Source organism: Musca autumnalis, unplaced genomic scaffold (genome assembly GCF_047663935.1).
Source record: "Musca autumnalis isolate F117 unplaced genomic scaffold, ASM4766393v1 scaffold_3, whole genome shotgun sequence".
NCBI lineage: Eukaryota > Metazoa > Arthropoda > Insecta > Diptera > Muscidae > Musca > Musca autumnalis.
Window position 1 is genome coordinate 131,439,597 of NW_027411866.1, and position 16,284 is coordinate 131,455,880.

The 16,284-nt window shown below is 33.4% G+C and overlaps 3 protein-coding genes across 3 annotated transcripts in view; 1 reads left to right on the top strand and 2 right to left on the bottom strand.

Annotated features, from left to right (window-relative positions):
• The window catches only part of inaF-D (trp-interacting inaF-D), a 173,463-nt gene extending 168,702 nt beyond the window's left edge, over positions 1 to 4,761 (bottom strand). The window contains exon 1 of the mRNA XM_073974410.1: positions 4,012 to 4,761. Coding sequence (XP_073830511.1) covers positions 4,012 to 4,117 — 106 coding nt within the window. The 5' untranslated portion in view covers positions 4,118 to 4,761. The remainder of the gene's footprint in view (positions 1 to 4,011) is intronic.
• Positions 1 to 16,284, top strand: part of LOC141397748 (niacin transporter NiaP) — a 231,635-nt gene that overhangs the window by 194,457 nt on the left and 20,894 nt on the right. The gene's annotated exons all lie outside the window — the stretch shown is intronic.
• LOC141397750 (uncharacterized) lies at positions 13,226 to 14,103 on the bottom strand. The gene has a single exon (XM_073974411.1). The coding sequence runs from the start codon at positions 13,806 to 13,808 to the stop codon at positions 13,587 to 13,589; it is 222 nt and encodes a 73-aa protein (XP_073830512.1). The 5' UTR covers positions 13,809 to 14,103; the 3' UTR covers positions 13,226 to 13,586.

The following is a 16,284-nucleotide window of genomic DNA, read 5'->3' on the forward strand; positions in this document are numbered from 1 at the left end:
ATAAATAAATAAATAAATAAATAAATAAATAAATAAATAAATAAATAAATAAATAAATAAATAAATAAATAAATAAATAAATAAATAAATAAATAAATAAATAAATAAATAAATAAATAAATAAATAAATAAATAAATAAATAAATAAATAAATAAATAAATAAATAAATAAATAAATAAATAAATAAATAAATAAATAAATAAATAAATAAATAAATAAATAAATAAATAAATAAATAAATAAATAAATAAATAAATAAATAAATAAATAAATAAATAAATAAATAAATAAATAAATAAATAAATAAATAAATAAATAAATAAATAAATAAATAAATAAATAAATAAATAAATAAATAAATAAATAAATAAATAAATAAATAAATAAATAAATAAATAAATAAATAAATAAATAAATAAATAAATAAATAAATAAATAAATAAATAAATAAATAAATAAATAAATAAATAAATAAATAAATAAATAAATAAATAAATAAATAAATAAATAAATAAATAAATAAATAAATAAATAAATAAATAAATAAATAAATAAATAAATAAATAAATAAATAAATAAATAAATAAATAAATAAATAAATAAATAAATAAATAAATAAATAAATAAATAAATAAATAAATAAATAAATAAATAAATAAATAAATAAATAAATAAATAAATAAATAAATAAATAAATAAATAAATAAATAAATAAATAAATAAATAAATAAATAAATAAATAAATAAATAAATAAATAAATAAATAAATAAATAAATAAATAAATAAATAAATAAATAAATAAATAAATAAATAAATAAATAAATAAATAAATAAATAAATAAATAAATAAATAAATAAATAAATAAATAAATAAATAAATAAATAAATAAATAAATAAATAAATAAATAAATAAATAAATAAATAAATAAATAAATAAATAAATAAATAAATAAATAAATAAATAAATAAATAAATAAATAAATAAATAAATAAATAAATAAATAAATAAATAAATAAATAAATAAATAAATAAATAAATAAATAAATAAATAAATAAATAAATAAATAAATAAATAAATAAATAAATAAATAAATAAATAAATAAATAAATAAATAAATAAATAAATAAATAAATAAATAAATAAATAAATAAATAAATAAATAAATAAATAAATAAATAAATAAATAAATAAATAAATAAATAAATAAATAAATAAATAAATAAATAAATAAATAAATAAATAAATAAATAAATAAATAAATAAATAAATAAATAAATAAATAAATAAATAAATAAATAAATAAATAAATAAATAAATAAATAAATAAATAAATAAATAAATAAATAAATAAATAAATAAATAAATAAATAAATAAATAAATAAATAAATAAATAAAAAAATAAATAAATAAATAAATAAATAAATAAATAAATAAATAAATAAATAAATAAATAAATAAATAAATAAATAAATAAATAAATAAATAAAGTGTTTTTCATCAGTTAACATAATCAGATTTCTCTACTAATAAGCTTTGAAGTGGCCTTGTAATTATTTGAGTCTCCACTTACTTGATCCCTGGTAAAGTCTTTCGAAGATAGTTGTCCCCTACGAGAAAGGAAGTCTGCCTACGAAAAAACCCTGGATGACAGGGGTAATTCGTAACAAAGGCAAAGAGGTCCGTAGACGTTACAATAGGTTTGCATCGACATAGAAGGTGCTTTCGACAACGTCAGCACGGAAACGCTGATCAACTCCTTAGACGAGTTGCGTGTAGACAGAACGCTGAGGAACTGGATAGACGACATGCTAAGGAACAGATGGATAAGCTGCGCGCTACATGACGTAACAAAAAGAGACAAAGTATGGCAGGGAACGCCACAGGGGGTGATTTTATCGCCGCTTCTGTGGGTCACTACCATAAATAGTCTACTAAGTTCCTTAACCAAGGAAGGATTTGAACCAGTCTGTTATGCGGACGACGTTATAATACTTCTAAGGGGAAAGAATCCAAATCCTTAACCAAGGAAGGATTTGAACCAGTCTGTTATGCAGACGACGTTATAATACTTCTAAGGGGAAATAATCCAAATCTACTTTGTAGGAGAGCCGAAGAGACTCTAAATATAGCTTACAACTGGACTAGACCAAGAGGTCTAAAAAACAGAGTTATGTCGTTTCACTGGAAAACGAAATTGGGCTCTGTCGAGGGACCAGTTTTCGTGAATAAGACAATAACTATATTTCCAACAGTTAAATATCTGGGGGTAATTTTTAGATCGGAAACATAAATGGAAAGACCATATTCAGGAAAGGGTCAACTTGTAGAAGGGCTATAGGCTTAAAATGGGGATTTAATCGAAAAATGATACACTGGCTATACAGAAGCGTAATAAGACCGATTCTTACTTACGCATCTGTTATATGGTGAACAGCTATGGACAAAAAATACAATGTGGAAACATTGCAAAGAGTCCAAAGAATGTGCTGCCTAAGCATTAGAGGGGCGATGAGGACTACACCAACTAGGGCTTTAGAGACAATTATATTTGTCCTCCCGATAGAAATACAGGTAAGGTATGAAGCAGCCATCGCGGTTATAAGACTGAAAGCGATGAGCGAGTGGATCGAAAGAGACCACCAAACATACCACCAAAGCATATTACGGGTCACAACGGGTGAATCTATAAATAAAATAGTGTCGGACCGGATACCTGAATCAAGTGAAGAAGCTCTGTGTGACGTTCTAATACCGGACGGAGATATGTGGATCGATGGAACCCTAGCACAGATTCCCGCTGGAAGCTGCGGGTTTACGGACGGGGCTGTGTTAGGGGGGAGAACGGGACTGGGTCTTTATATCGTAGACACGGAAACGAGGATCTCCCTTCGGCTGCCGGATCATAACACGATCGAGCTGTAACAAGTAAGGCAACAACATCGAAAACTGTCTTAGAGTGTAAAAATTCAATTAACGACTATTCCCATTGTGGTTCGGTAAACATTATATGGGTATTAGGACACATAGGGATTACGGGAAACGAAGTAGCAAACTCCTTAGCAAAACATTCCATGGAGGTACCTACAGTAAGTCTAGACAATGCCAAGCTTTTAAAGGCGGCTCGTATAGAACTAAAAGCTTGGGCAAAGAGTGCTCACGTATACCTATGGAATAATCAGACAAAGGGAAGAACTACAAAAATCTTATGGGGAAACCCAGACCAGGACAAAACAAGTGACCTCCTAGTGATGAGTAAAACGGATATCAGTAGATTGACTGGTGTCCTTACAGGGCATCTAGAACTACAAGCGCATCTGCACAGGATAGGCTGTGCAGAGAATAGTGAATGCAGGGCATGTGGAGAGGACGACGAAACGTTGGAACACTATGTCTGCCACTGCCAGGCTTTCACATACTTGAGAACTCAACTAATGGGAAACGACATAATTACAGGACTCGACCATATCAAGGACATCGGGTACAAAAACTTGAGGGACATCGATGGGACGGAACTTCTAAACTAATAAAAAATTTTAAACAACAACAACTTCCAGGACACATAAAATTAGAGCGCACAACAGTCCTCTTGTGGCTTAAGTGTATGCCCTTTCTTTTAAGGACATGAGGTGATTTTGAATCACCCCTCTTCTCAACCTAACCTAACCTACTTAATCCTTGAACACACACTTCACTTTAGGCAAATCTGTCACAGCATTTTTCCGCATTAGAAAATTAAATAAGTTTTCTATTTAAAAATGTCTTCAAGAACAAATATTTCTATGAGAATCATATTTGCCATTGGCAAATTTATTTCGGGCTACAATTTCTAACACCCTTTGGCCCCTTTGCAACCTTGTGTGTTAAACGGAATTGGTGCCACCGATTAAAAAAGGGGTTTAAGTCAAATTAAAAAAAAAAAAAAAAAAAAAACAAACAAAATCCGGCCAATGAAAAATCGATAACTTCGAAGAAAAACAACTTTAAAGAATATAAACTTAAACATACCTGCTATGCCGCTACTGCTGCCGATGATGATAATTATTATGAGGATGATTGATATTCCTTTGATGCTACTTGTTGTTGCTGTTTTTTGTTTGATTGGTATTAACATTTCTCCTCTGTCTATCTTTCTCTCTCTCTTTATGGTTTCATAAATATTGTTGTGGCTTTTTTGGCTGGCTTATAGACAGGTGGCATGCGAGAATCCCAAAAGAAGATATAATAAATGGACAAAAAGAAACCCAAACCGCTGAGACCACCCAAATAGATGCCCACCATTAAATAACGCATAAATCTTTCGGAGAATGTTGGTTCGGGAAAAAGAACATCATCGTTTTGTACCGGCCGACGGGGTGGGGAATATGAGCGGGCTGATGAACTTGGTGATGGTCGGGTTTCAGGTGTGTTTGTTGCCTCCGATAAATTCTCTTCGATTGGGGTTATAATATTTACCACTTTTTTCAGGGACACTGTGTTGGTGGGCATTTTTCACAAAACGTTCTTTTTTTTAATTTTTGTAAATAATTGTTTTGTTAAAAAAATGCGGGAAAAATAAATTTGAGCTTAACCGAGTGTCTGAAATGAACGAAGAAATCGTTTTTTCTGTTTCGCTTCTTAAGACTTTGAAAAATTGTCGTTACTTCTCGATCGAAAAACCTACTAATGGACATTTACTGCCATTGCTTTACTGGCCAATGACAGTTAACAAAGTCTATACAGCTGGTCTGGCTTACCTTCATATCAAAAAACAACAACAACAGCAACGGCTATAACAGCAATTGTTGTTGTGTCTGTAACTTAATCAAATGGAAATGAAAGCCGATTAATTCGTTTTTAAAACTGCCAACACATCATGTTTACCTTTCCAATTCGTTATGACAACATCAATGACTGCGAGGATGATACCAGCTAGGCATTTCGACACAAACCTCTATACTTCAACCACCACCCTCACAGAAACAGGAGAACACTTTTTTGGAATTTTTACAATCATTAATTTGCTGGCTGGCTGAATGACCAGTCTATCTGTAAGCCAATACCATATCATGCGGTTTTTTGCAGTTGTTGTCAGCTGGGTATTGTTGTTTGGTCTTGTTGCCAATCCAATGGAAAATTCTATAATCCACTATGGAATTTTTGTTACATAAGCTTCCACGGACGGCTGTTGTTTGTATTTGCAAATACCTATAGCTGGCCATTGAGTAATAAAGCCAAAAAAAAACCAAACAAAAATCGACTTTAAATTGCTACTTTGCTAACAATTGGCAACAATGGTCAATTAATCTATTTGAAGGGTGTGTGCGTGCCGAGGGTTTGGGTGGAAGGTGGTGCGTATTAAATGTTGCTGACACCTGTAGGAGGGGAAAGGAAAACAATTCAAATGTAGACCAAAAACCTCTTAAAACAAAGTTCATATGCGAATAGTTCATTTCTCTTTTGGGAAAATTTTGTTGAATGAAATTCGTTTGACAATGGTCATTTAATTCAGGGATGCACAAAGAGAATCTGACACATTTTCTCTTAAATATTTCACAATGCATTTTTGTTGGCTTTTCTTAATTTTATTTTATGTTTTAAAACTTTAATTGTATTCTAAAATAGTAAAATTTACATATTGTTTAAAAATATTTATAAAACAATGTGTATATTTTTGATTGTATTTGTGTCAATTATGGCTGCGATTAAGAGTAATCGACGCTAGAGTACTGTTTTGTTCATCATTGATTTAATTAGAGGATCACAGTGGTCGATGTGGTTTTAATTTGGGTTGCCAATCTTTAGAGGTTTCTGAAAAATGTGTTGTAATATGATGATGTCCTAACTTCATTATGAATGACCGAGTTCATAGTCTTGGAGTATAGGGAGGTGAGAGTTGAGATAATGTCTGTAAATGTATTATAAAAAAATTAAGAAAAGCTAATCTTCTACATGATGCATAGCAAGTAGGCATTTCTTTTGAAATGTGTTGTATATCTTATTTGGTTTATTTACCATTTGTGAAATCATGATTCGCGATGGTTGGTATATTTTTAGAAAAAGAAGTTCTCCAAAGCTCCTCCAACTTATTGTCAATTGCATCGAGTCAAGGAAAAGAACAAATGTAAGGTATTTTATATTATGAAACGTTGGTAACAGATAATTAAACACTGTTTTTCAGAGAGATAGAGATAAAGATGGAGAAATGAGCTTTAAGAGGAAAACTAAAATCAATCTTGGATTAACATTGAAAGTCAGAAGGGTTTCCTATAAAAGGCTAAGGGGTTTTCATATAAAAGTAGCCCAGTCAAAATAGACATTGAAATAGCGAAGATTCCCACAAGGCTGAATATTGGTGAAGAGCTAGGCTTTGCCATTATAAGCAACGTCCTAAAAGTCCCCATCGATTACATGAGTGCGAAAAAAGTTATTCGGGGTCAAAGGTAAAATGTTAAGGGGTTTTAGGTTTTCGTATTTATTTTGTGAAAACGGATGGTCTCATCAAGACGTGACTAGAGTAAATATTGTAGACAGAAAAATTATCTACAAGTTTGGCCTATATAGTTTTTTTAGAAGGCACCTTGAGATTTAGCTGTTCTAAAAAACACAAAAGGGGTCTTTTTGGCACCTTTTTTCAAAAACGTTTAAAAACTCCTTTAAAATGTGATAGTATCAGATCACAATATTCTATAAAATTATTTGTCATAAAATTGTACTATAGATCCCGAATACACCAAAACTTTAAATCGTACCTAAACGCCAGGAATCTGCCAAAAGTAAAATCACGTTTTAGGGTTAATGTTGTACTTTATCTGAGTTTATTAAGATTTGTTTCACAAAACTTCATTTGAGATAGAAGACGTCAAAGACAAAAATATTCTCCATCAAAGTTCAATATAAAAACATGTATTTACAATATATATCAAAAAAATATATGCTTAAAGTTTGTCAACAAAACACCCTAATATTTTTTTTGAATAAATTTGTTTTGTTTTTTTTTTCGAGTTGATGGATGAAAGTAACATGAAATTTAGTTTTAGACGAAAGGTGTTAAAAGTAGAAGTAAATATATATATCTAAGTAAAATACTTTGTTAAGAAAATGACGTTACAAAATTAGGTAGAAATTATTTGTTAAACTTTTAGACTCTTAATTAAAATTTATTCCATACTGAGTCAAAATCTCCTAAAATACTTCATTTGTTGGGAATTGTGTCAAAAGAAGAAATGTTCCAAATCAAATTTTATTATGAGTCTGTGAACAAAATAAATTTGTAGCTATGCTAATCAACATCTCCAGCAGCTTTCGCTTTTTTATATATGATTTAGGCCCATATTCTACCGTTTTTATTCACATTTTCGTTATATGTGGTCACAAAATATATTTTGTTGATGTTTTTCCAAAATAATATTTTTTAAGGGGATTATATATGCTCGATCCAAACTGTTTTTGGAATATCTATGGTGTATATACATATATAGGGAAAATATTGATAACCCAGATCGGACTTTGTAAAATTACGTATTTTAGTGTTTTAAACTAAACTAACGACATCAGGATAAGTCATAGGCCTATTGCCCAGTGAATATATATCTGTCAGACAAGGAGTAGCTAACATCATTATAGTATTTAGGACCATGCCAAAATCATGGATGTTAGGACCACAAGGCATTCTTATGAAAGTCTATTTATAGAAGACTACAAGGACGTATTATGTGAGACCATAAGATTTTCTAATAGAAGAAGACCACGAGGTCTTATTGTAGAAGATTAAAAGGTTTTCTTATAAAAGACAACAAAATCTTCTTATAGAAGATCACAAGGTCTTCTTATAGCAGACTACAAAATCCTCTTACAGGAGACCACAAGTTCTTCTTATAGAAGAGCACAAGGTTTTCTTATAGGAGACTACAAGGTCTACGTATAAAAGACTGCTAGGTCTCTTATAGAAGACAACAAAGATTTCTTAAAGAAGACCACAAGGTTTTCTTAAGAAGGAAGACCAGAAAGTTTTATAACAGAAAAGTCTCTTTATATAAGTCTACAAGGTCTTCTTATAGCCGATCATAATTTCTTCTTATAGAAGAATATAATGTCTTCTGGTGGAAGATTATAATGGCTTCTCATAGAAGACCTCAAGGTCTTTTTATACAGGATCACAAGGTCTTTTTATAGAAGACCACAAAGTCCCCCTATAGAAGACAACAAAGGTTTCGTAAAGAAGACCAGACGGTTTTCTAATAAAAAACAACAAGGTATCCTACAAAATCCTCTTATAGCCGACCTAATTTCTTCTTATAGAATAATATAATGTCTTCTGTTGGAAGATTATGATGGCTTCTTATAGAAGCCCACAGTGCCTTCTTTTAGAAGATCACAAAAGTCTTCTTATGGAAGACTAAAAGGTCGTCTTATAGAATACTGTAGGCTCTTCATATAGACGACCACACAGTCTCTCATGGCAGAACACAAGGTATTTTTATAGTATCAACAAGGTCTTCTTATGGAAGACCCCAAAGTCTTCTTATACAGGACCACAAGGTCTTCCCATAGAAGACCACAAAGTCCTCTTATAGAAGACCACAAGGTCTTCTTATAGTGGAAATTCACAAGGTCTTCTTGTAGAAGACCACAAGGTCAATGGTGTTGAGGATCACATTTTCTGTCTTTGCCTAAAACATATGAATAGATAGTTTGGCAGATCCTTTCTTGTGGCGTAGCCTGTTCTCCTTCGACTTTTTTCTTTGGCAATTTCCTTTAATTTTTATACCCTCAGCATTTAGGATAAAGAGGGTATTTACACTTTGATACGACCAAAAATGTGCCTCATCGAAATAATGGTTTTAGACCCCAAGTATGTTTGTACGATATCCGTTTCAGACAATTTTGAGTAGATCTAGCAATGTCCGTCCGTCTGTCTGTCTGGCAGGCTGGTGCGCACGATAACTCTCGAACGGATCAATCGATTCGGTTCAAATTTTGGGTATCGAAATATTTTGTCCAGATTCGATTTAAGTTCGAAGATGGGCCATATAGGTCCACTCCTTCAGGTACCTCCCCCACAAATGTTCAGAAATTGTCGCAAAACTTGTGCGCACGATAACTCTTGTAGGGAATAACCAATTTGGTCTATACTTTGCGCATCGTGTAATTTCTACCAAACTTATATGAGGTTCCAATATGGACTCAATCGGTCCACTCCTTCGGGTACCTCCCACACAAAACTTCGGAAAAGTTCAGTTTAGGACCTGGTCTCGACTGGCCTTGGTTTTTGCTGTAACATTTTGTATTCACTGTCCCCTATACGAAGGTACACGTTTCCTCAGGGACAAGTCCATACTTCCTGAAAAAATAGCCTGAAAGTTGAAAAACAAACCCTATGACAACATGTTTATGGGGGGAAGCGCCAGATAATTCTCGAACGGAAATGCCGATTCCGGCCAAAATTTGGTCTTCTTAATATTGTTTCCAAACTTACTTTAAGTTTGTAGATAAGCCATATCGGTCCACTCCTTCAGGTACCTACCACACAAAAGTTCGAAAATATTCGGAAAAATTGTGCGCACGATAACTCTTGATGGGAGTGACCGATTTGGTCCACATTCTCAAAATAGTCCGGTCAAAATAGACATGAGTATAAGGGGGAAATAACAAAAATTCCCACAAAGCTGATTTTTGGTGGAGAGCTAGGGTTGGCCATTAGAAGCAACGTCCTAAAAGTCCTCATCGATCCCATGTGTGCAAAACAAGTTATTCGGGGTCAAAAGTCATTTTTGGAGGCATTATTCAGTTTTTTTTTTAATTTTCCTCTAAAACGGTAATACTTAGCAAAAGCCCGCTAAAGTAAAAGTTGTAGATTCAATAATTGTCTATAAGATTGGTCTTTATGATTCTTAAAAAAGACTTACCATTTTCGAGATATCTCGATCTAAAGGTCAAATAAAAAATTAGCCGCGTAAGTACATTATGAGGCGAACCGGTTAAAGTAACGACACTATGTGTTAGATAATTCCGTATCTACTAAGTACACTCCGATTTTGTTGGATTTTTTTTTAGAAGATAGCTATAATTTCGCTCTTCAAGAAAATATATATTTTTTTTGGGGGACAAACCCGATTACTTCTCTTATTTTAGCCGGTTCGTATGAATATGTGCATATTTCCCTTATAAGTGCATAAAAATCATGTGTTTTTTAGAACAGCTATATCTCAAGAATGGTTCCTTCTAAGAAAAAAATTATAAGGGTCAAACTTGTAGATAATTTTTCTGTCTACAATATTTACTTTAGTCACTTTTTGATTAGATCAACCGTTTTCAAAAAATGAATCCGAAAACCTAAAACCCCTTAAATTTTGACCTTTGACCCCGAATAATTTTTTTTTTGCACACATGGGATCGATGGGGACTTTTAGGACGTTGCTTCTAATGGCAAACCCTAGCTCTCCACCAAAATTCAGCTTTGTGGGAATTTTTGCTATTTCAATGTCTATTTTGACCGGACTATAATATCTACCAGATATAGATCAGGTTCGAATATGGACTATATTTGTCCACTCCATCCCGTACCTTCCACACAAAATTTTAGATAAGTTCACCCTAAGACCTGCTATTGAATCACTTTGATTTTTGTTGAAGCAACTTACATTCGCTGCCTCAATTACGATGGTAAAAGTTGTTTCAGGGGCAAGTCCATACTTCTTGAGAAAACAGCCCGATGGGCGTAAAAACCCCCTAGGGCACCCCCATGGTCTATGTCGGTCCATTCCTTTAAGTACCTTTTCCGCAAAAACATTTTTTTCGGTTAATACATAAGTTTTTTGTGAAAAAAGTGTTTCAATTTGCACTGGCTGAGGGTATATCTCTGTCGGCAAAGCCGACTGATACTTTATTACTTGTTGGACGAAATCCGTTTAAGATAGTTTGGAGACGATGATAGTCCGTCCGACAAACGTTTGCCTCATATGGAAGCTGTGGTTGTATGTGATGGTGAATGGCCAAATCTTTTGAAATACAAGTAAACAAGTATCAGTTTGCTTTGCCGACAGATATATGACTGTGCGAATTGAAACTGTAACCTATTGACAATATAGAATTGAATACCGACTACGCAAACAAAATCCTATTCCTCAGTCACTATGTATTTAGGAGGTTGTCATATTTTTTGGCACTTTTTGGAAGTATAAACTTGCCGCCAAATATATATTTGGATTAAAGGTCAAAAGTGTTGGGGAAGAGGTACTTGAAGGAATGGATCCACGTAGTCCATTTTGCAAGTGGATTTTATTTTCTATGATTATGATTTTAATGAAATTTTTTGCACTTTTGAGGGAAAATGCCGGAAGGTTTGGACCGATATGGACTTGAACTAAGTTTGACCAAAATATTACGTAGGCCAAAATTTCGATCGAATCGGCTGATCCCTACAAGAGTTATCCTGCACCAGACTGCCAGGCAGACGGATATGACAAAATTGACTCCAAATTATCTAAAACGAATTTCGATGAGGCACATTTTGCCCGTATGAAAGTGTTATTAGGGTTATGAATTTTTTACACCCTCGTATCCTTGTATCATATTTTGATGAGTTTTTACATAAGATTAAATAAAATCTTAATTATAAGATGATTAGATAATTAATTATTAGGTGCTTATGTGTTTACTGTAGAGTAACCCTCAGACCACAAAGTAAAATTTCACTAGATGTACTATAAGGTGAGCTTTTGAAAACAAAAATCTTAGAATGTAGTTATACCCTACACCACACTGTGATATAGGTAGGGTTTTGGGTTTGGCCTACACTTTGAAAGTTCTACCAGACTTAGATGAAGTTTAAATATGGACTCAATCGGTCCACTCCTTCGGGTACCTCCCACACAAAATTTCGGAAAAGTTCAGTTTAAGACCTCGACTCGCTTTGATTTTTGTTGTAACAACTTGTACCATACGACGGTACAAGTTTCATAAGGGGCAAGTCCATACTTCCTGAGAAAATAGCCTGAAAGGTGCAAAAAACCCCTATGACACCGTGTGTAGAGGTTGGATCGCAAGATAAATCTCGAACGGATCTGCCAATTCGGTCCAAAATTTGGCCTTCGTAATATTTTATCCAAATATAGTTTAAGTTCGAAGATAAACCATGTCGGTCCATTCCTTCAGGTACCTCCCTCACAAAAATTCAAAAATCTTCGGAAAAAATATGCACGCGATAACTCTTAAAGGGAGTGACTGATGTAATCCATACTCTGCACATCCTAATATATCTACCAGATATAGATCAGGTTCGAATATGGACTATATTTGTCCACTCTTTGGGTACTTCCCACACAAAATTTCGGATAAGTTCACTTTAAGACCTGCTCTCGAATCACTTTGATTTTTGTTGAAGCGAGACGGCGGTAAATGTTTTTTCAGGGCAGGTCCAGATTTCTTGGGAAAACATCCCGAAAGGTGTAAAAAGCCCTATGTCACCATATGTGGCTCTCGAACTGTTAATTTGGTCTTCGTCATATTTTATCCAAACTTAGTTTCATGGGGCACTCCGGTCCCCAACTTCCCCCAATATTTAAAAAATGTGACTGAAATGTTAGGACGATATCACTTGAACGGTGCAACCAATTTGGTCCAAACTTTGGATCACCTAATATTTGGGTCCTTCTAAAATGGCCCATATGGGTCCTCCCTAAGGGTACCTCCCCCACAAAAGTTCAACATTTGTGTTAATTCCTAATGCACATTTTTGTCGGCAAGTTCAAATGTTGAAAAGGGTCAGAACATTCTGAAGAGACGCTAAATACATTCTATCTGTCCGTAGATGAAAGTTTCAATTCACATTGGCTGAGGGTAGACCTCTGTCGGCAAAGCCGACTGACACTTTTTTACTTGTTAATTCTCTCATAAGCCGTACTATGTACCATAATCCGTCCGACTTTGGTCTTTTCCTTACTGTTTTTTCCATTGTGGAAGCGAATCATTAATCTTTATATAAAGGGATTTTTAATGAAAAATGGATATTGGAGGACATCAAAAATGTAGATGTGACCCTTTATTAGCACATTATTATCCTTTGTGTTTGGACTATTTGTATTATATTACACAGAAATTCAATTCACTAGAATTTCTGATTAACAATATATTCAATTTTTGTCACACAAAACAATGATAGATTAAATGACAACAACAGCGACAAACGAAAATGTGTAATCCACAAATAAATTTACCCAAAAAAACCAAACACTTTTCCAAGTAAATCTAATTATTTTTATTTTTATTTCTTCTTTGATTTTTGTTAGTTGTTTTTTTATATATATTGTACAAGGATTAAACACAAAATACAGACTTAAACACAAATACAAACACAAGAACAAACATGACACATCATAATCTGATAATACATTTTATCCAGGTATTCAATCAGTGTTTCAATTAATCGGCGATTTGTAGGCGAATTTGTGATGTTCAAACTGTTGTTGTTGTTGGTGTTGTTTTTGTTTTGACAACAGCAGCAACATCTCTATCTCCTACATTGACATCGTTGATATTGTTGATTCACAGCGAGGATACAAGAGAGTGATGGGAAATTACAAAATAAAAATTTCGTCCACATTTTATCCACTATGATGTGTGTGCTTGATGTCCGGTAAGGGCGGCATACTCGAATCCCAAATGAAGAGGTAATACATGGCCAGTGTCATGCCGAGGCCGCTAATGCCACCCATGTACAGGAATACGGATATGATGCGAAACGTTTTCGATTCTAAGAAATCTTCGTTTTTTGGCACTGGAATTTCTTCATCTTTTTTCTCTTCCTTTGCTGGTGGATCAGGCATTTTGTTGGTGTTTTATTTTTTTAAGAATTTATAAAATATTTTTAAGCTGATGCCCTTTTTTTGGTTAAACGAAACTTTTCTTCACATTTGAAAGGAAAAAACTATCGTATTACACTAACCCGTTGCAATGCAAGCAGTATCAGCAGCAGCTCCAGCACCAGTAGTGGCTAGGTCCACCTCCTTGGCAAAATTGATATTGATTTGGTTTTCTTAGAAATATTTTCTTAGCTTAGCTTTTCTATTCTTTCTCAGCCAGCTAGATGGGCGATTGCTGCTGCCACAAAGGTTTCTTGCTTTGTGTTGTCGTAAACTTAAAATTACTTGCACCCCACTAATAAACCATTGTCGTAAACAACATTTGGAGAATTGTTTACCGCAGAAAAAAAGGTCTCTCCTGACCATTATTTTGTGTTTTAATTTTTTTCCAATTTCCTCATTTACAGTTTTGCGGTTGCTTTTGGCGTTATTCTCTCTAATTGACCAGAAATGCATTTTCAAAGGGTGTTGTTTTTGTAAAACGAAAACATTTTTTTTTGCTTTTGTTTTTCCGGAAAGAAAAAGAAAGACATGGTGGCTTCCCTACCTGTTGAGAAGCGGGTATTTTGTGTTCGTGCCTGCACTTCGAGATGGCTTAGACAAAACACAACACGATTTGTGTTACTTAGTTGGATTTGTAACGACATTGTTGTTAGAATTAGCATGAGAATATTTCCGTTTAATTTAAGATGTTGTATGAATTGGTTGTTGTTTCGAATAAAATGAAATCCTGAAACTTGAGGACCATTTAAATCAAGATACCTAGAATGAAATAAGATAAGATCCTATGAAAGCTAAAATAATTATACCACAATTACAAGGAAAATCGAGCGATTATGAAAGAGGATCAAAACAAGTAAAAAAGTATCAGTCGGCTTTGCCGACAGAGATATACCCCCAGCCTGTATATATTGAAACATTTTTTTCCGAAAAACGTATGTATTTAGGTGGTTTCAAAATTTTTGGGAATTTGAACTGACAAAAATGTTCATTAGGATAAGAGATCAAAAGTTTTGCGGAGGAGATACTAAAAGGAATGGATCTACATTGACCATTATAGAAGTGGATCTCCAGCCACTACATATGGTGCCATAGGGCGTTTTTACACCCTTCGGGATGTTTTATCAATAAATATGGACTTGCCCCTGAAAAAACGTTTACCATCGTAATTGAGGCAGCGAATGCAAGTCGCTTGAACAAAAATCAAAGCGATTCCATAGCAGGTCTTAAAGTGGACTTATCCGAAATTTTGTGTGGGAGGTACCGGATGGAGTGGACAAATATAGTCAATAACATTGTCATAAACATAAACATTGTCTATATTTAGTAGATATATTAGGATGTGAAAAGTATGGACCAACACGGCCACTCACTTCAACAGTTACTGTATGAACAAATTTTCCGAACATTTTTGAACTTTTGTGGGGGAGGTACCTGAAGGAGTGGATCGATATGGTTTGTCTTCAAACTTAAATTATGTTTGAACAACATTTTACTAAGGCCACATTTTGGACCGAATCGGCAGATTCGTTCGAGTAAGCTTGCGCTCAAACCACCACACATGGCGTCATAGGGGTTTTTTTTGTAACTTTCAGTCTATTTTCTCAGGAAGTATGGACTTGCCCCTAATGAAACTTGTACCGTCGTATGGAGGGCAGTGAATACACGTTGATAAGACAAATTTCAGAGCGATTCAAGAGATGACCCTAAACTGAACTTTTCCGAAATCTTGTGTGGGAGGTACCCGAAGGAGTGGACCGATATAGCCCATCTTCGAACTTAAACCAAGTTTGGGCAAAATATTAAGAAAGGTAAAATTTGAACCGAATCGGTTCATCCGTTCGAGAGTTATCGTGCGCTCCAGCCAGCCAGACAATCAGACGGAAGGACATTGCTCAATCGACTCCAAATTGTCTGAAACACATTTCGTCCAAATATACTTGGGGCCTAAAACCATTATTTCGATGAGGCACATTTTGCCCGTATGAAAGTGTATATACCTCGTTAGCATAAATGCAAGTAAAAAAGTATTTGCCGACAGATATATACCCTCAGGCTGTGTGGATTGAAATACTTTTTTTTCCAAAAAAAAAAAAAAAAAAAAAGATTATGTATTCAGTGGGGTTTTCAAAATTTTGGGCGTATGAACCAACAAAAATTTGGATTGGATTAAAGCTCAAAAATTTGCAGGGGCATATCGATAAATAGAGCTTTTGTACCATACTAGCCTACGAAAAACTTAATATCGCTGTAAAAAGGGTCACTAGGAAATCCCCGGTAAAAATATCCAAAGGATTCTCGGACGGACCCTTACCAAACAAAAATGTTGAACATTTGTGTGGTTGATACCCCAAAGATTGGACCGTTAAGGCCCAAATTTGAACATGAACTAAGTTTGGACAAAATATTTCGTTATCCAAAGTTTGGACCAAATCGGTTG